This window comes from Lissotriton vulgaris, chromosome 1_1 (assembly GCF_964263255.1).
Source record: "Lissotriton vulgaris chromosome 1_1, aLisVul1.2, whole genome shotgun sequence".
NCBI lineage: Eukaryota > Metazoa > Chordata > Amphibia > Caudata > Salamandridae > Lissotriton > Lissotriton vulgaris.
In genome coordinates, this window is record NC_141685.1 from 756,259,917 (window position 1) to 756,279,845 (window position 19,929).

At 41.9% G+C, this 19,929-nt stretch overlaps 1 protein-coding gene across 3 annotated transcripts in view; it reads left to right on the top strand.

Moving 5' to 3' along the window:
- Positions 1–19,225, top strand: part of NPL (N-acetylneuraminate pyruvate lyase) — a 150,659-nt gene extending 131,434 nt beyond the window's left edge. For all 3 annotated transcript variants that reach the window (XM_086955621.1, XM_086955631.1, XM_086955636.1), the window contains 4 exons: positions 9,823–9,869; positions 10,723–10,807; positions 16,940–16,979; positions 18,824–19,225. In XM_086955621.1, the coding sequence (XP_086811747.1) occupies positions 9,823–9,869; positions 10,723–10,807; positions 16,940–16,979; positions 18,824–19,002 (351 nt within the window). In that variant the 3' untranslated portion in view covers positions 19,003–19,225. The remainder of the gene's footprint in view (positions 1–9,822; positions 9,870–10,722; positions 10,808–16,939; positions 16,980–18,823) is intronic.
- Positions 19,226–19,929: the final 704 nt, after the last annotated feature.

Below are 19,929 nucleotides of genomic sequence, written 5' to 3' on the forward strand. Positions count from 1 at the left end.
CTAACTTGCTAATACATAAATGAAATTAATAGAATAGGTGAAATGGACACTTATAAAATGTTTACCATAAATATAGAGTGCTAATACATAATCATGTTCGTATGTTGGACAACAATGAATCATGTTGTAATAAATAAATCGAACAAATACACATATGTGCAAAATTTCAGCATGAGAATTGCAAATCGGTTGTACATAAATATGTGCAAAAAACTGTGCCAAAGCTGAATAAGATCCAATCTCTTTTAAGGTACATATCTTTAACTAAAAAATTGAACCATGATACGAACATATATACGTATTAAAGACCAACCACTACCGGATCCAATACCCCACAGGCACCAAATAAAAACCAGTCAAACCAGAAATCTAGTAAAACCAGTTAAAACTCGATAAAAGTAAGGCTAAAATCCTAATAAATAATTGGTCCTGGATAAAAAAATATATTAAAGTATAGATTAGTTATTATCTCATTATTGCCATTACAGATATCGCAGCAAAGGTTCTCCAGATTAAAGATTAAAGAAAATTATTCTGTGTTGACTCTTTCGATCCTTGCCACACCACACATACGTCGTCAATAAAATGCCACCACTTAATTATGTTATTTGAAAAGGCGTCTCCGTGAGTGCGATCAAGGACATGCCTCTCGCACCAACCAACGTGTAAGCACGCATAGCTGGGGAAGAAGCATGCCCCCATAGCCACACCCCTCAATTGCTGGTGCACCTCTTTGTTAAATAAAAAGAAGTTATTTGTTAAACACATTCCTATAATTTTCAATAACATTTTGTTGTGCTGATTATAACACATTTCTCCCTGAAAGAAACTGGCGTACAGCATTTAGACCATCATAGTGATTGATGCTCGTATATAATGAGCATATGTCCATTAATATAAAATAGTAATCCTTGTTCCAGGTAACTTCTTTCAACTTGTTTAGAAAGTGGCCAGTATCTCTGATATAGGATGGAAGGCCTTCTACGTATTCATGGAGAAAGAAGTCTACATACTTAGACATTAATTCTAATAACCCACATTGTGCTGAAATTATTGGTCGACCAGGCACCTGATTGACTTTTTTGTGCACTTTTAGAATGAAGTACAAGGTCAGGGTAATAGAATTGTCTGTTTTAAGAAAGTTGAGTCCGTCTTTACTGGTTAAACCTTCTCTCTTCCATTGTGATAACTCCTTGAACACATGCTCCTTTACCAATTTTAGTTCATTAAACAAAGCTTTTCTAATGCACATGGGGTAATTCAAGTGTCTCATGGCTTCCTTCATATAGGCATCACGAGGCCATAACACTATATTGCCCCCCTTGTCTACTTTGTTTACTATGATGTTCCTGTTATTACTGATCTTTCGCATAAGTTGAGAATATTGCTGTTCAACATGATTTCTGTGTTTATTTTTTTGAACCATAGTTCTGTTAAGCGCCGTTAAATCCTCAGTGACACAGTCCCCAAAAACGTCAATAGCATCCCTCGGCATCTTCGGGATGAACGTTGATGGAAGGCGAAAAAGAGTTTGTACTGCACTTGCACTGGGAATGCCCATTTGTTGAGTTCATCCTGCGTGCTTAAAATAGGTCCATCAGCATGCCCTGCCAGTGTAAACACAGTTCTTAAAGTGGGAACATCCGAGGCCTGAAATTGCATAATCTGTTGACTTTCAGCAATGATGGAGTTCAGGGCCGGCGCTAGGCATGGGCAGCATGGGCGGCTGTACAGGGCCTCGCACTCAGCCCACCAGCATGGGGCCACGCACTGGTGATGTGTCCTGTTGTTTCCCTGGCGATCTATTACAAAGAAAGGTGTCGCCTGCAATTAAGGTCCATTGGAGGGGCCCCCTCCCTGGGCCTCTCATGGATGGTGTCAGGAGGCATAGGGGAGGGAGACTGAGACGCTCCCTCAATTGCAAGGAGACAATTCACAGACACTGTGGGGGGCCCATTGTCCAGCATTTTGGCGCCCCCCACAGTTTAACTTTTAGACCACAATCAATTCTCACACCTATCGGACTGAAGGTGTGAGAAATGCTTGTGGAGTAAAAGTTAAAACTGTGGGGGTGCCAAAATGCTGGACAATGGAGCCCCCACAGTGTCTGTGAATGGTCTCCTTGCAAGGGGCCACTTATCTAAATTAGAGGGGGCCTTGCATGGTCCCTTTTAGCCCAGGGCCTCGCAAATCCTAAAACCGGCCCTGATGGAGTTAACAGTCTCACTCACTTTGTTCAGTTTGTAGAATTTTATTAATTTCAACTTTCTAATGAACTTGAACACACCGATGCGTGATTGCACATATTTAAAACTTGTCTTCGGACAGAACAACCGTCTCAAAGCCAAAAGTTGCATTTCAGCCACATTAAGGTCATTGTCAGTTAAATTGATTACTGTGTTAGTAGATGTGTCAGCACTGGGATTTATTTTTCCCCTCCCTCTTTTTCCTCTCTTGTTGCCGCCTCGCTTTGCGCCTCTGCTTACGGCGCCAATTCCGCCTGCAGTATTTGTATTCTGTGGGAGTCTTGGCCTCAGCGTTTGCCTGCGGTCCTCGATTTATTACCCCCAATTCCTCCAATGGACTAAAATTAGTTTGGGGTTGTGGCCGCTGGATTGTTATAATACCTTCGTCTGAGTCCAAGCTGCTGATTGCTGAGCTTAGGTCTGTATCGGAGGTAACCACATCCCCTTGATGTTGAGCCCGCACCGGAGGTATTTTATTGCTCATTGCTTGTCTTTTAACAGACTCAAAAAGTTACAAAAATTCCAGTTTCATAATCTTGTTTATTTTGAGCAAATTTGAACACTTTACGAGAATTTATTATTTCTTCATGCTTGTCAAGTCATTTTTTATATCATCTCTTCCCTTTTGTACTGACTCTTGTTGACCTAGGGCATCCAATTCAGGATTAAGACTATCGTTTTGTTTCACAATCTTTACTCTATTTCGGCATATTTTGTAAAAATACACACCATGTTCATAGAAGCCTCGAGGTTATTTGTAGCCCATTCCTTCAGCATTAGGGGGTTGGAGTTCTCAAAAGATGAAGCAATAAGAACCTGCAACCCCCTTGGGACTCTACCCACTTCCTTATACTTCTCGAGGGATTTTTTTCTCCCACCATTTTATAAGCTTGGTACGTTGAAGTTTTTCCAACCGTTTTAACAACGTTTTGACATAGTTCTTATCCTTTGTGCTACCGCTTGCATCTTTCCTGTTTTCAGTTGTATCTGGCAAATTTAAAAACAAAGTGTCCGCCACCGCTTCTCGGTTCCGAAGCACGTCTGTTGCTGTCGCCATTGCGGCTTCTTCTGCTGGAAATGTAGTTATGCACTTTTCAATTTAGAACCCAAACTTACAGCAATGACTTTGTTTAGGCTCGTAATTGTCCTGTAATCTCTGCACCCGCAATTATGCCTTTAATTGCTATGGCTGCACATACGACTCACCTCTGGTTAAAACCTGGCTGCTCTTGGGTCCTCGGACTCCTTGAACACTTTCAAGCCGCACCTTCAGGCTCTGCCTCTTTACAGATGTCGCCGTTAGCTTCCTGCTTTGCTTGCTGCGGGGTCTGGTTCCACATACTCCTTCTGGGTAAACCACAAATCGCCAAAGCGCTGCCAGCTGCCACTAACCAGCCACTTGCGCAGAGAGGGTCCGTTGTACAGCGGTAACAGCAAAACAGCCGAATTCAAATTCAACTCCCAGTCCGGACTGACTGTGTGTATGTTTGTTTGTGTGTGCGTGTGTGTATATATATATATATATATATATATATATATATATATATATATATATATATATATATATATATATATATATATATATATATATATATATATATATAATATAATTACCTACTTGCGGTCGCCAGTAGGTATATATAGTTAGGACCTAGTTACCATAGGAAATTCCGAACATTCTATTGGGAATAACCTTGGCGCCAATTGAGGGATCTGCCTGTAATTTTCCTTAAATTTGCCTCACTGCGCTCCGCTCCTTCCCTGAAAGTTTTGGGGGGGATTCGTCAAGCGGGGGCCGAGAAAAAAGGGGGTCCCAAAACATGTTTTCCCCATGTTAATTTCCACAGGGACATTCTGACAAGGCTACAGCTCGAACGGCTGAACGGAATTACACCAGATTTGGCAAAATGGTAGGGACTGGTATGCAGCAGTGCCTTTTGTATGTTTGGTGTAAATCCCTCCAGTAGTTTTTGAAAAAATTGAATGTGAAATGTAGCCCAATGCAATTTTCCATAGGACCTTTAGACACGGCTACAGCCCGAACGGCTGAATGGAATTACACCAAACTTGGCAAAATGGTAGGAACTGGTATGCAGTAGTGCCTTTTTGTAAATTTGGTGAAAATGGCTCCAGTAGTTGTTGAGAAAATTGAATTTTCCCAAATTATATATCTATGGGTGGGACACCGTGAGTGCACTGTAAGCTTACTGTACTCTAACTTCCCGAGTATGAGCTGCATGCTGATTGGCTGCCACTGTCTGTCAACACTCTAAAACAGAAATTGTTGGCAGCCATCTTGTGCCTCGGTAGGCTGAGGCACAGGAAAGCAGAAAAACAAACGTGTTGAACTCAAAAAGGGGGCAGGGTAGAAGCACCCTGACCCCCTAGGCCTACTCAGGGGGTCCCACAAGACCCCTCCAGGCCCCCAATTTTTTTTTTTTTCAGAAAATCGCGGGGGTACACACAGAGTACAGTAAGCTTACCGTACGCGTACGGTGCGCGTACCCCTGCGATTTTCTGGAATTTGTTTTATTTTTTTGGGCCTGGGTGGCCTTGTGCGACCCCCTGAGCAGGCCTAGGGGGTCTGGGTGCTTCTACCCAGCGCCCTTTGCGTGTTGTGCACCTTTGTTTCACTGCTTTCTTGTGCCTTGGTTCTACCGAGGCAGAAGATGGCTGCCAACACTTCCTGGTTTGGAGTGTTGACAGACAGTGGCAGCCAATCAGCATGCCTTTCACAGGAAAGCCATAGCAACGTAGGGGCACTAGATAGTACCCCTGGCCACGGCACTGTAGCTATAGTGGAAGCAGAAGTCAATGTTCCACTTCTCGATTTGAATCCTTATTTGTCATGTTTTTCACTATTATTCCTCATTTTATCATGTATTCATTCTTACATCATTCTTCATCCACTTGCAAGGAAATGCCAATTTCCTGTGCTTCTCATACACTTGATGGGCCATCCGTGCCTCTTCATTCAAGAATACGTAAAAACGCCAATTTCATCTGAAGCAGTTTGTTTACAACCCAATGCATTTCAGGCCTCCATGGGCCCTTCGTCAGGGGTAACTGGAAAGATCAATTAAACAAAATTTATCAAAATTAATATACAGTACATCACGTTATGTAAAAGTAAAACATGTTGTTTTGCATATTTTTCCCATGTACAACCAGCAGTACTGTCCTGCCAACTATTCTCAAAGGGCCCCATAATAGTCACCTCATATTATACGGTAATATAAATCACTCCGGTCTCATAGATTTGCCTATGCGCAAACAACGTTTTCCTGTTTTCCTGTCATCCCGGCAGTGAACCCATCACGCGTCCTCACCCTTCCTCTCCAACCCATATGCATCTCGCTGCATCCCTCCGGTTAAATCACTCCTTCATAATACCCAGCTACAATGCACGTTTTAAGCAACAGATTTCCCAATGATGCTCCATGTTTATGCTGTCATACACAGGATTCACTTGAGACAATGCTTCGTATTAAATCAACTCCACAACCGCTTTCCTAAGCTCTCTCAAACATTCTGCCCATAACAGTAACCACGGACCACTAGAAACGCCCTGTTGCTGCCCCATCTGCTATACTTAACCTCCCGCTAACACCATTGCATACCTGCTCCACTGACGCCGACGCGCTCCTCTCGCTCCAACAGAGAAAATCTTTTGTGATACTACAAACACCTGGTGTTTAAAACCCTCGGCCCGCCCCTGGTTCCCAGTCTGTGCCGCACATTTACGCAACAGGACTCACACCTGACGTTATGCGATTTCTACTGACTACCTCCCACACTTCAACTCCCAGGGTACACTATTACAAAGGCAGGTCACGTGCGTTCTTAAAGTCCAGACTGTTTTTTTAAAAACATTTTCAGTACATTTTAAATTAACAAGGTGAACATAGTCCCATATTTAATGAAGTCGTATCAAGCGTGCTGCAGACACTTCCAAAATAGACTTGCTGCTTGAAATTAGATGTTCCGCCTTGCTCGTGGGTCGTAGCTCCTTCTACGTGAAAGCTCGTAATCAATTTTCCAGTGGGTGCTAACCTAGTAGGGCTGATATGTAGTAAATTTGTGTAAGGGTAGGTTGCACACCTTTTTTATACTTAAATTGTCATATTACTTCACTTCCAGTTACCCCTGACGAAGGGCCCATGGAGGCCTGAAATGCATTGGGTTTAAAATAAACTGCTTCAGATGAAATTGGCGTTTTTACGTATTGTTGAATGAAGAGGCACGGATGGCCCATCGAGAGTATGAAAAGCACAGGAAATTGGCATTTCCTTTCAAGTGGATGAAGAATGGTGTAAGAATTAATACATGATAAAATGAGGAATAATAGTGAAAAACATGACAAATAAGGATTCAAATCGAGAAGTGGAACATTGACTTCTGCTTCCACTATAGCTACAGTGCCTTGGCCAGGGGTACTATCTAGTGCCCCTACGTTGCTATGTCTTACCTTCACGTGTCTTTTGGGCTGGGCACGTCACCATTGAGCACGCTTGGTTTAGTGAAGTAATATGACAATTGAAGTATAAAAAAGGTGTGCAACCTACCCTTACACGAATTTTCACAGGAAAGCAGCATGCTCATTGGCGGTCAACACTTCTAACCAGGAAGTGTTGGCATTCATCTTGTGCTAGGTAGACCGAGGTAAAGATACTATTGAGAGGGTCATTCACTCACTAACACACCCACACACACTCATCCACCCATACAGTCCTGCACACATGCTGTCTTCAAAACACATACAAACAGTGAGTCAGTCATTCATGCATCTGTGTGCTAAGTAATACCCCCACCAAACCATACAGACACTCATTCGGATACTCAAAAAACCAACTAATAACCCATATAGACACTCCTGTAGCTACTCAGCAACCCATGCAGCCACTTAAACCCAAAGTGAGACACTGATATAGATATTTACATATTTAAACATTACTCGCCAATACATGTATTCACTAAGATATACTTAATAAGTCAGTTATACAATCAATTTTACTAAAAAAACATCCATTTAGACACTTATTTACCCATTTATTCTTCCATCGACCTTTAGATATACATATATAAAAAATATTTATTTTTCAGAAAGACACATTCACTGGATGATGTCCTCAGTGATGTCATCGGTGATGTCATCAGTGATGTCACAGACCATGTCATGAGTGATGTAATATGTGACGTCATCAGCAGTGCATTGCTGGCGCGCGAGTTATAGTTAGCTGAAATAACTATAATGGGGGAATTTCAATGGTTTTGTATGAGTGAAATGTCCAGCTAACTAAAACATGTGTGAAACCTATGGTTTTTCAGGGAATTTCGAAGGTTTTTTAAATGCTAATTCCTAACTATAATGTGGCTGAAACCTATGGTGGGGTTTTCAGTGAATATATATATATATATATATATATATATATATATATATATATATATATATATATTCTTCGTAGCTCACAATATTTTGTTCACCATAATGAGTGACCATGATTGAGACCCATATTATGTTTAAAAATTATTATTGCTTAATGTAGGATTATCTGTCTAAGGAATGATTTCAGATTAATACATATTAAACACTTTCATCTAACAAACAAAACAAAATTTAAATATTGTAAAACAAACTTTGATTATTTGAGAAACTGCATTTTAACCCCGAGTAATATTACTAATGAGAAACTGAAAATAGTAGTAACTGTAGGTGATAAAGCTGTTCTCTGATCAAACAGTGTGCACTGTAAGTGAGAAGTAAGTTTAGTAAGTTGTACTAAAATCGCTAACGATTTAAATGTTACAAAACACCTTCGCGTAGATTTTCAAGAAAAATGGTTTAATTAATTCATGCAGATCCAAAAACAGGTCCATATTTAATGGATAGTATTGATGCTGTCACCAATTTTATGAATCTTTTGTTAATTAAGGTCTATTGGCCCTTCCTAAATCAAGAATTCTATTTTGACGGACGAGACACATTTTTAATTCTCGAATACTGTTCTGTTTTTAACCATTAGAATCATAATGATCAACTTTTTTTTTTTTTACATTTCCCACACATATACGGCATTTGTAATCATCATTTAAAATGATTGTTGACATTTAAGGACCCAGCTTGTCCGTTATACTTGGTGGCTAGCAGGCTCTCATCATTTGGATGTGTATATTGTGTGCATATTGATGCTCCTCTTCAGATTTTTACAACAGGTGTTTAGAAGATGGAGTAGATGAGATCAGTTCTATCTTTGTACAATAAAGGAAGACCATTGTTGATCATTAATTTATAAACTATGAAACTTGAGTCACTCAAATTTGATGCAGTTTGCGATGAGAAAGATAGTATGATATTGTATCTGATAGAACTACAGTAAGACTTTGTTTTAGCGGGTTATATTTTGCTTGTTCAGCAATTGGTAGGTGGTATGTATTGTGCAGGGTTATTCACAAAGTAACTAGCTGATTGTAGCCATCTATTTGGTAATCCATTTCAGTTAGTAAAGTTTGTTTTCCCTGTATTTGTGTATAAGTAAAGGGTCTTGAGTGTCTAGGTGACCAATGTAGGCTTTGACTGTGTTCAAGCAAGGAAAGAAAAACCTATATAAAAAGCATGATAATTTCAGGCAAGTGTGCATTAATCATTTTCTTTTAAAGTGAACCCTTCTTTTGGTTTCAGACGTAGAATTTGAAAGATAACGTTAAGCTTCTTGTAAGGTGTATAATATATGTAAGGTGATATTTCTTCAAATGTAAAAAATCAATGCCCACTATGAAAAACAAGATTTGCTACTAATTATGGGTTGTACAATTCTAGACATAGTGATCCCCAAATATGTTAATTTATTGGATTCTCATTTGAACGGCAGCAAGGTGTAGTAACAATGAAGATGAAAATGCAGTATTTTAATGGGCTAACCTTGCTAATATTAAGGCTTTGTCTGGCAAGAGGCAGGGGTCTGGTAATGTTATACACTCCACCCCTTATGTACAGCTGCATTATTTCAACAAACTCCATTCCCAAAATCAAGGATTCAAATGACTCGGACGAAGCTGGTTTCTGAAACGATGTGAGTGACTGTCAATCAGTGTTGCAGTGATGCAGCTGCATAGAAAGTGAAAGCATGGCAGTGCGAGGGGCATATGGGTATGTGAGCATCTTTATTTTAATTGAGTTAAAAGAAAGATGGCTGCCAAGAGGCACTAAGTCCAGGTAATTGGAATGGCTGAGATGTAGGGATCCGTACTTACACTCTCCCCAGTTTTTCTCAAGGCAGTGGTTTGAGGGGCACTCAACGGCTAAATGTGACCCTCATGTAATGCATGAAAATGCCTTCTCTCTCAAAGTATCAGGTACATACCCATGCACAGGCACATTTTTCGTATCACAGACTGCCAACAAAAATTGGTCTGTTGAACAAGAGATTATTTACACACAGAGTTCCAAATGTTATTGACCGCTAATCTGCGCTTGCAGCACTCTAATTTTTTTAGTGATGAGTGATCTGCACGATAACTTTTATTTCTCTCAGCAAGTAAAACTGTAAAAGTAAAACGTTATTTTCTTTTTAATTAGCAACTTCTCAGTGCTGTGGTATTGCGAGCAAATGGAGCTGTCGGAAGGTAAGGCACATTTAATTAGTTTGATTTTAATGACGATGTGATGATGATGTAATGACTGAATATTTTGATAGTTGAAAGTTTAAACAAAATTGTGGAAACTTGATTTGTATGACAGTGTCCAAACAACAACCGATCTGATTGACTGATGTTCTACCTCTGAGGATTCCGTGCATGTGAAGATCCGGTTCCTTGTGCTTCTCCATTCTGTGGCAATAGATGTTCTTTTTTATGTCTTCCTGTCTGTTTTCTTTCCAAAAGAGATGCTTTGGTATTTTATGTGTCTTCTTTGTGACAAAATTTCGAGGATGTTGTGTGTGTGTGTGTCTTGGTCATCAGATGTTTTCCTTGTATGTTTCCCTTATGAGAATTCGACCATTTCCCTATGTACCTCTGCTTTGTAAGATTGAGGAGGTCATTTTCGTGTTTGCTTGTGCTGATGGTTTGGTCTACAACACCGAGCTCCAATTTCCAACGGTATGCCTGCTCTGTAGGAATGATTCTGTAATTCTCGTTGTATCCCTCTTTCAGAGAATGAGATCCTACGTGTAAGTCGTTGTGCTGCTGGAATAAAACTTTTCCTGTTCTGCATTTCTGGAGTAGGACTCCCTGGTTTGCTGTGTCACTGCCTCCTGAGGCAGAGGCACTCTTATCTGCTCTTTTAATATCTGAATGAATGAATGAGACACTAACGTTCCCGGTGTCTGCCCTGTGAGAATGAATCGTACTTTTCCTGAGTGGATCTAGAAGAGGACTTTTGTCTGTTTGACTATGTGAAACGAGGTACTTGCATGCAGAATTATACTTTTGAAGGCTTACTGCAGCTGTTATTTTTCCTGCCGCCATTCCACAACAGCACTTACAACTTCTTGGGGAAAGGTGTCGGTGCCATGCTGTCTGACTTCCAGAAGGGAGACCTCCGCAGTGCTCAGGACAAACAGGTACTTCAGTGGAACTTGTGTTCTTGTGTCCACAAAGTTAGTTCAAGATCCCCTGATTTAAGATCCAGCTTCAGGGAAAAGAAAAGGAAGGGGAACTGAGGAAGAGACACTGGGAAGAACAGAGCGGTGAGACCTAGTCCTACCCCACCTGTTCTGGTCATGGGAGGGATCCAGGGCTACTGTGAGGATTTTGGTGCCGTACCGCCCACCCCTCAAGTAGAATGATGCTGTTCACACGGCCAATGAAAATCCCCGTGCATGGCATGCTCCCTCTCCAGCTTAATTTTCAGACAATAATATAAATGGTTGGAGCGAAAAGAGTTTCTCGAATACAGAGGCCAAGCATCAATCATGTCAACGTCTGGTATGGGAGATCAGAATTGACACTCACTTTACATGCTTTGGTCAGCTGGTGGATAAACATATTGCGGCGTGAACTCACAGCAAACGCATAGACAGGAAAACCAACAGGACAGCGTGTCACAGTTTTACAAAGCCATCCAGAAGACTTCTGTCCCAACACTGGAGCATTGCAAACATCGATTATGGTTTGCATACAGGATCAATACTTTCTTACTAGCTAATTTCAACCCTGTGCTTGATATGGAAATATCCCGGAGTACCTGTTTGCTGCTGAGAAGTGCTGGTACTTTAACATTAAAAGCATTGGAGCAGTGCTGAGAAGTGCTAGTACTATCCCTTCCAAATGAAAGAAGTGCAGGTATGCAATCCCTGCCCCATTTAAAGCAGTTTCGACCCATCTAACTGGTAACTAGTCAGCCTCACCATCTCCCATTCTCCATTAAAAGGGACCGATTTATCTTGTGGCAGAAAAGGAAACTGCTTCTGAAAGTGTTTAAGCAAAGCAATGCGTGGCCAATACCGTGCACACAACTGTGCACCATATATGGTGATCCCCCTTCTTCTCTCTCTTTTCCAGCCATTAGTGTAGAATAGAATATGTTTCCCTGATGGTCAGTAGCTCTGTAACAGCTCGTTTTTTAGATCTCGCTAACATTGCAGCGCATGCTCTGCTCGCTTTGCAAGGCATGCAGTATATACGATAGCGTGGAAGCTCCGCCCACTCTCCGCCCATCTTTTGTATTAACGTAGGTCCTAAATGCAGCCTTCCAATTGGTTTTAGTCTTGTTAGTCCCTCCTCCCGATGGCCATGTCGTCATTTGTGTCCTTCCATGGCTACTGGCCCCTTTACTGTCAACACTATTTGGTTCCCAGTGCCTCCCCCGGCCCCTCCCACAGTCCTTAACTTCTCTGAACAACACCCCTGCACACCCGTGTGTGCCTTTTTGCTCACCCATACTTTTAAAATGCAATAGGACTCACATATAAATGTGAGTACTATTGCATTGCAAATGCTTTTTTTTAAAGCAGTGCCTTACATAGTACGCTTTGCGCCAAAAGTGCAACTTGCTTTGTTTATATTCAGCGTGATGTGCACGCTTTCACTGTCGATGCTGCCGGGACACTTGTGATCGCTTGTTTACTCATTAGTTAACAAATAGTCCCCTTTCTATGTCCATGACTGTTTCCCATCGCTTGCTTCCAGATACACTGCGCAGAGTTGAAGACTAACTTCTCGGCTGCCATTCTGGTCACTCAGTTTCGGACTATCTTTCAACCTATATTGACCCCTCCCCCTTGTGTACCAACCAACCTATGCTTACTCTGCACTACAATTACTAAAGTCGTAAAGATGTTAACGACGTCTTTAAAAATAGGCTGAATTACTTGAGGGTAAATCATTTTTTTTAAAACACTAATTGGTCACATTTATAGCATATTTCAAAAGATGGAATATGTTGGGTTCAACACAGAGAGTAGGCGTGTCCCTCCCGCGCTTTTTGGGATCTCAATAAAATAACATATAACAAGCAGTTAAGGAAAAACGTGTACTATCCGTTGCCTCGAGACAGGGCTGTTCAAGTACCCTTGTAAAACAACACACAGACTCTTGCTTACAGACCACCTTCCCTCGCCAAGCTGCAACCTGTCCCAAAGGTATGCAGAGGAAAGTCTCTCTCGCGCACACACTTTTATCTCCCATGCTCTCTTTTTGTCTCTCCTCCCTCTCACACACTCTATCTCTCTCCTTCTGGTACAGAGCCACTGCCAGTTTATTTCTCGCTTGAGACGCAAGTTGTGTTTCAGCGTCAAAAGCTTGTCTTTTCGCTCTAGGATGTATGATTCCTCTTTGAGCTACAGGTTATCTTTTAGGAGCAAAGCTCATGTTCTCTCTAAGGTGCAAGCCACAGGCTCTCTCTCTATCTCTCTCTTGCCTCTCTAAAATGCTGGCGTCTTTGGGCTGCAGGATACAGGTCTCCCTCACTGAACTGCAGGGCACTTACTCTCTCTCTCTCTAAAGTGCGACCTGTCCCTTAGGGAACACTCTTCATCTATATTTTTTGTGACTCATTCCTCAAAACATTTGCGGGCACAGGATCCATGCTTCCTATGTGATGTGCAAGTGCCACATCCTTCCTTCAAATGCAGGCCACAGGCTCCTTCTCTGAGTTGCAATCTCCCTCACTGAAGTTCTGGGTGTAGAATCCCTCTCTAATGTGCAGGGTCCATGCTATATCTCTAAGGTGCAGAATCCTTCTCCCTAGGGACAGGCTGCTCCCCTCTCTTTAAGGTGCAGGATTCAGACTCACTCTCTGATGTTCAGACTGACTCTTGTCCAAGTACTTGCTAAAAAAGGGGCAATTGGTATCTGTGGTGCAGGGCACATTGCCTCTCTCTAAGGTGAAAGCTTCTGACAGTGCTGGTTACGGGTGCTACAGGTCGTATTAAATGCCTAAAAGCTAAGAATCACGTGGGGCGGCTGAAGACTACCGTAATAACATTTACATACTTTAGGTAGGCTCTGCACAATGATACCCTTTCCCCAGCACAGGTAAAACTTGCTTAGTCGCTGTTGTGCTAGTGTCACAGCTCAACATTATATAATGATGGACTTCCTTTGCCATGTCTGGGTTAAAATGTTTAAAGTCGCCAAGCCCTTGCTGTGTGAGTCTGCGAGGAAAGCAGTCCTCTCATCAGAACATGCACATCCGCTTCAGCTTCACTCCCCAGTAAAACAAGAATATGCAAAGTTAGAGCTCGCCTATTTGAGATCTGTTGGCTTTGTCAATTTTTTTTAATGATGTTGTACAGCAGTGCATCTGCTGTGCAACATGGATGAAAGTTTTTTTTAAAAAGTGTTCTAGCGTACTCAACACTGGCCGTATCATATCGCTTTTTTTAACTTTTCGTCATGCTGCACAGGTCCGCACAATTCTATGTACATGATATGTACAAGATAGCAAAAAACTGACGGGGCCAAAAAGCTCTACTATTTGGCTTCCTCAGTCTTTTCAAAGAGCAATTGGCTCTGCCAGTGCTTGTTCTTTTTCACCTCCCAACTCTAGATTCAGTTCCTGACAATTCACGTTTTTCATATCTATAAACATGTGCCCCTGAACACTTTCAGAGAGAAGGTAACCACTGCTTCAAGTCCACAGTAGTATCAGCAAAATGCCATATCACTTACGTTATTCACTTTTTTAGTTCTACCCAGCGTTGTAGCGTGCAAAGTGCTCTGTGCACTATAATTATAATTGTGCTGGGCATTCAAAGACATTTTCAAACCAAGTACCACAGTTAGGGACGCAAACAGGGAATGCACAGTATTTAATCTAAAACGTGTTAAAATCTGTGTTGAGGCTTTAAAACCATAGGAAGGTAGTTCGGGCCCCTTGCTGTCAGTAAATCAAAAAGTTCAGGCAACCACAGCAAATAAAAAGCATTTTTAGGTCTAGCATTCGAGATCTCTTGTATATACTTTAGTATATACTTTAGCAGATGTCAGTAAAATACCAGAATCACTTTAGCATTCTCTCGTTTCCAGTCCATATAAATAGTCTTCCACAAACACCCGTAGACAATAATATTTTTTTCAAATCTTGTATTTTAAGTGATATGACCACCGAAGGCCCTGCTTTTGTATTAAAAACAGAGATTTGGACTATACCATTTTCCGCTGAAATGCAATATTTCTCTACATGTGTTCCCATACCTGCTGTGTCGCGCAGTTTGGTGCTTACTTTCCTTCCATGGTAACGCCTTAACTGCGGCAGTTTTTCCGCCGCAGTGCGGGCGTTGTAAAGGGTGGGTGAGGCTGCGTCGGCCGTTGGCCGACGGCAGCACTAGGGAGGTAGTGCTCCCGTCAGCCAACGGCCGACGGCAGCACGGAACGGGTTAAAGAACAGTAGATGTTTCAGCACCCAGGATAATATGCTGCATAGCTAAATACATATAAGGTCCCAAAGGCGAGACCGTTTGCATTGCAAATGCTTGTCTCAAGACTGTTGTTCTTTTAAGTTCCTCTTGTCTGAGGTGGAGGCGTTTCTACAGCAGCAGTAAGGGTCCAGGCCATCTGCTGATTGCATCATTTGACCCTCGTTACCCCTAGACAGACAGAGTTCATTGGGGCCATTTTGACCTCCAGATAATGAAAGGTCCTCCCGCCCCCAGAGAGAGAATATCTCTTTATATGAAAAATAACTCCAGGTTATTCCAGAGGCTTAAGGGGCTGCAGTCATGTTCGTTTTGGGGGTACATCTCCAAGCAAAGCAGTATTAGAAGAATCAGACACGGCCTGCCCATGTTATTCAATCTATCCTGCTGACACTGATGGGCAGGGCAAACGCGTTCAGCCTTCTTCAGCTGACCACAAGCGCAAAGTGTGTTCATAACGGATTCATTGGATTTCATTTGGGACCACCCAGTAACTTGGGCACTGACGTCACTGATTGTTATATATTGTGTCACACTTACTCTAAGCTCTCAACCTTCAGGAGTAAGTCTTCCCTGCTTGAGTTGTAGTGCACCAGTATTGTGGCCCTGAGACACCAGTGGAAAACAGCACTAGCCTGACAGGGTTATGCTTCTTGACCTTCAAGCTCTCCAGGTCCCCAGAGAAAGGACTTCCAACCAGTTTCAGCGAGAGGGTTCCTGAGCAGGGATACCTGCACGCTGGCTTTTCCAGGACAAAGACTGCATAAATGAAGGAGAGGAACCGCCTTATGCAGCAAGCACATGAGCTTGAAATGGCCTCAGAAACCCAAACATACACAAAATTCCTAACCATGTCATGCACACAAGACAAAGCAAGACACCCCAGTCAATGCAATTTGATGTACCATTCACCGGAGAGCAAGCCGATGAATTTCTCAAAAGATTACAAGGAACATTGACTGACTGTTCTCCTTAACTAGTTACAGCCTGAGATGGTGGGGCTGTAGCCACCCTCACTCTAAACGCAGAAGGCGAAACATGTTAGTGGCTTACCGCCACTAGTCATTACAGTACAGTTCTGATGATCAATGGGAAAGTAAAAATGAAGCAACTAAAATGGACCGGCATGATTGCTGAGTTCCCTGGAGAAAGACATTACTAAAAAGAAAACATTTCGAAGGTCGAAGCACACCGCTTTTCCAAGATATGTAGAAGACTTTTAGCTCACCAAATAGTCAGAAATAACGCGGTGATAAGCAGTGTGCTCTCATGGGTGGGTGAACTTTACACGGACAAAATGGAGGGACAGTACCAAAACTGGGAAAAATAATGTAAATGAGACACAAAGCACGAATGAATGATTGTACAAAAAGAGGAGAGAGTAAGCTCAATGAAAAAATTGGGAGGCGAAGACTGGAGAGAAAAAGAGAAACAAAAAAGGCAGAAAGTTTGATGGGGGGGGCACCGTAAATGGAGGAAATAGCAGAGGTATAAATAAAGAGTGGGAGATAAAGGATTCAAACTAGAGCCCTCCTCTGCTCAAAACTCTTTACAAACTGCATTGCACATTTAGGGAGATAAAGGAGGAGTGTCAAGGTAAATGGAAGATGGATATGGAAAGGAAGATGGGTGAGGGAAGGAGGGGTAGTGGATGAAGTAAAATGTTCAGAATTAGAATACAGATTGCTAGCAGTAAGGTGATTAAGCTGTAGAAGTAAAATATATAGTAAAATGAAGGTTGACGAAGAGATGAGTGAAACTGAGAAATGGCTGTTTTGGAGTGGTGGAGGGGTCTAGTCACGTGTTGTGCTAACCACATGTCTCCTTCTTTCCTAGTTCCTGATTCAGGAGTTCATAAGCTACTTATTCCACCAAGGTAAGAACGTTTGCATGCCTTTTCACCACCTCCGTTGTCCACTCTGCCACTTTATTCGCTATCTCCCCTTCCCCCACAACACTTCATGTTGTATTGTATTGTAATTGCATTTATATGGCGCTTACTACCCCAGACAAGGCGCCAAAGCACTTTTTCGGTGAGTAGCACGCTACACCGGATCCCATAAAGGATTAGTGGTGAATTAGGATAGTGAAATATATGAAAGTAATTCGAGTGTTGGATATGTTAATCAGTTATTTGGATTGAGAAGGATAGTGAGGGATAGAAGAGGGAAAATGGTTTGCATTTATATAGCGCTTGCTACCCTTGATGAGGTGTTAAGCGCTTTTTCTGCAGCAGTACACTGCATCTCCTGGTCTACAGAACAGAAGCCTCCTTACACTATTTTGTTTAAGTGAGGGTGGGTACCTACACAACTACTCGTTAACCATGGCTTGGCTGTATCACTCTTTTTCAGATTGGACTTCCCTTCTACTCCTTAACTATAGCCAGAGGTTTGCCTCTAACCCTCGCTTGTAGGAAAGGGTGCTCTTCCTTTGATTTTTATTCACACTTCAAAAAGTTACTTAAAACCTATGGATGCCATCCGTCTTCATAAGAGAATATTTACATTCATAAAAATGCACTGTGCATTGCTGTGTTTATTAGTCCTGAATCTTGATAGTTCTGTTCCCTGCAATAAAATGTCACATAGATAAGGACATCCAGTGCCTTCCCATACTTTCTACAAGGCCTGTTCCATTTTTTCAGTCCTAGCCAGGACAATCTAACTTCAAAACCACCACTTGACCAAATTGGAATTACCAGAACTTTCAACTCCTCGCGAGCTCCAAAAACTCTAGCAGGTGTCAGTTGTTCGCCTTGTCATTAAAATCCTATTGCCTTTTGTCTTCAAACTGCCAAGAAGGCTTTACGTTCCTAGTTTTCTCTGACAGGATCTAGTCAGTGATGCTTCTGTTCAAGAAAAGATTAAGATAACAGTGTTTTTTTGCATCTCCAGCCCTCCTGTCTCACCAGTTGCGGATTGCAGGGAAAAAGTGTCAATTTCAAATCTACACAGGAAAGTTCATGATCTTGCCTCCCAATCCTCCTCCCCCTTAAAAACATTAAGCCTGCTTTGTTGCCCTGCCTCAACATCCTTATGTTTAAGAAGATTTCGCTATGCCTCACGGCCATCTCGTTTTAAGATGTGAAATGGTGGCTTTCAATCTCACCGTCCACCCACCACAAACACTGCAGTGCATTGGTGACCAGCTGAGCTCTTGCACTGTTTTTTGTTTGTGTTTTGTTACAATTTCCTGGAGTGACGGGTGTTGCTCCAGTCTCCCTTTATGGTGGAGCGTGTTGTCTTTTGTGGATAGTGTGCCCATGCATTGTCTTGTATCCTTCTGGACACGTGTTGCTGAGTACCATACTATATTATGTGAGTAGTGATTTGGCCTTGTCATTGGTAAGGTATTTTTCATTTGTTGGTATCGCAGGTGTACCCCTTTCTTCATTTGTTGTAATGTAAGCTGTGATGCGGTACACTGTAATGTGAGTGAGTGTTCTGTATACTGCAGAGTTGCTGAGGCTTGAAATAAGAGGATGCCGCCTGATGGAGTGCGTGTACATTTTCTGTAGCTCTGTCCTGTAATTAAGAAAAGTAAATCAACATTGTTTCTGTATCTATTTGTGGTTACCATTATACATTCCTTTTACAATGGTTTCCCTGATGCCAAGACCAAGGTTGAGAATGTTTAGAGTATGTGGTGGATAATGTTTTTCGACTGTATTATTGTACTTTGTAAATTTTGATTCTACATTTGTCCATCTTATTGTAGGTCTGGGTTTAGCAGACTTTAAAAGAATCATGTCCTTGGTCTCCAACATTGACCTGGGCCTTCCACGGCTCCCAATGCAGATAAACGATGCCGCCAACCTTGCTAGCGCACTAGATAAAATGAAGGCACTGGGACTGTACGTGACTCCTCAAGCCTCTGAAACCTCCTCAACTCCATGAGACCTGGACTGCCTGTTACCAGCCTGCATATTTTACGGTGACCCCTTGCAACGAGAAGTGGTGTGCTACTTAACTGCCCCTCTCCAGACTGTCCTGTGGTGCTGTCAGCCAATGCAGTCCTCTGGAGGATCTGTCAAAGGACGCAACGCTGTTCTTTCTTAACTATGCCGCCTAACCAGGAAGAACACTCACATTAACACTTTAATAAAGTAATCAAAGATCAGTTATCCCAAGTGTCCTTTAGTGTCCTTCACCACTTGTGCACTCAGTCATTCAGGAACGCAGTGGGAATCTGAATATCGTTCAAGGATGGAATAAAACGTGGTCTTTCACCCCCTGAGAGAAGCAAAATGGTTGTATAGGAACAGTGGATGAGGGTCTGTCGTGGTGTATAATCTTGTGCTTTATGGCACATATTTTGGTGGTGTTCGAGAATAAATCTCGAGTTAAACTGGAGTAGCAGTGGTGTGAACTGTCCTGTGTTCTTACTCTTTCACTTCTACTTGATCTTGGCAACCAAAGACCTGCCTGAATGACACAACACACTTTGCGTTGGCAAACCGTGTACTTGAGTTCTGGAACTGTTTGAAAAATGTTGTTTCGGAAAGTGTGCAAGCCTCCCGCATCATCTGTCTTACCAAATTGCGTGCTTTTACTTTATTTTTACTTCTTTTATCTGACTTTATCTTTCTGACTTGCATCCCATGTATGATAAATGAGGGAGCGTTTAGAAGCAGGGACTTCCCACTCTTAAGCACTGAATGAAAAACCACTAATAAAGCCCCAGTGATGCTTTTAGGCTCTTTTTCATGTGCTGTCATAAATTTGTTCTGCATTAACAAAAGCTTATTAGCAAGTAATAGCTCTTTGAAATTCTTTTTTTGAAAAATGTAACTTTTGAAATCTTCTATTTTGAAGAGATTAAAT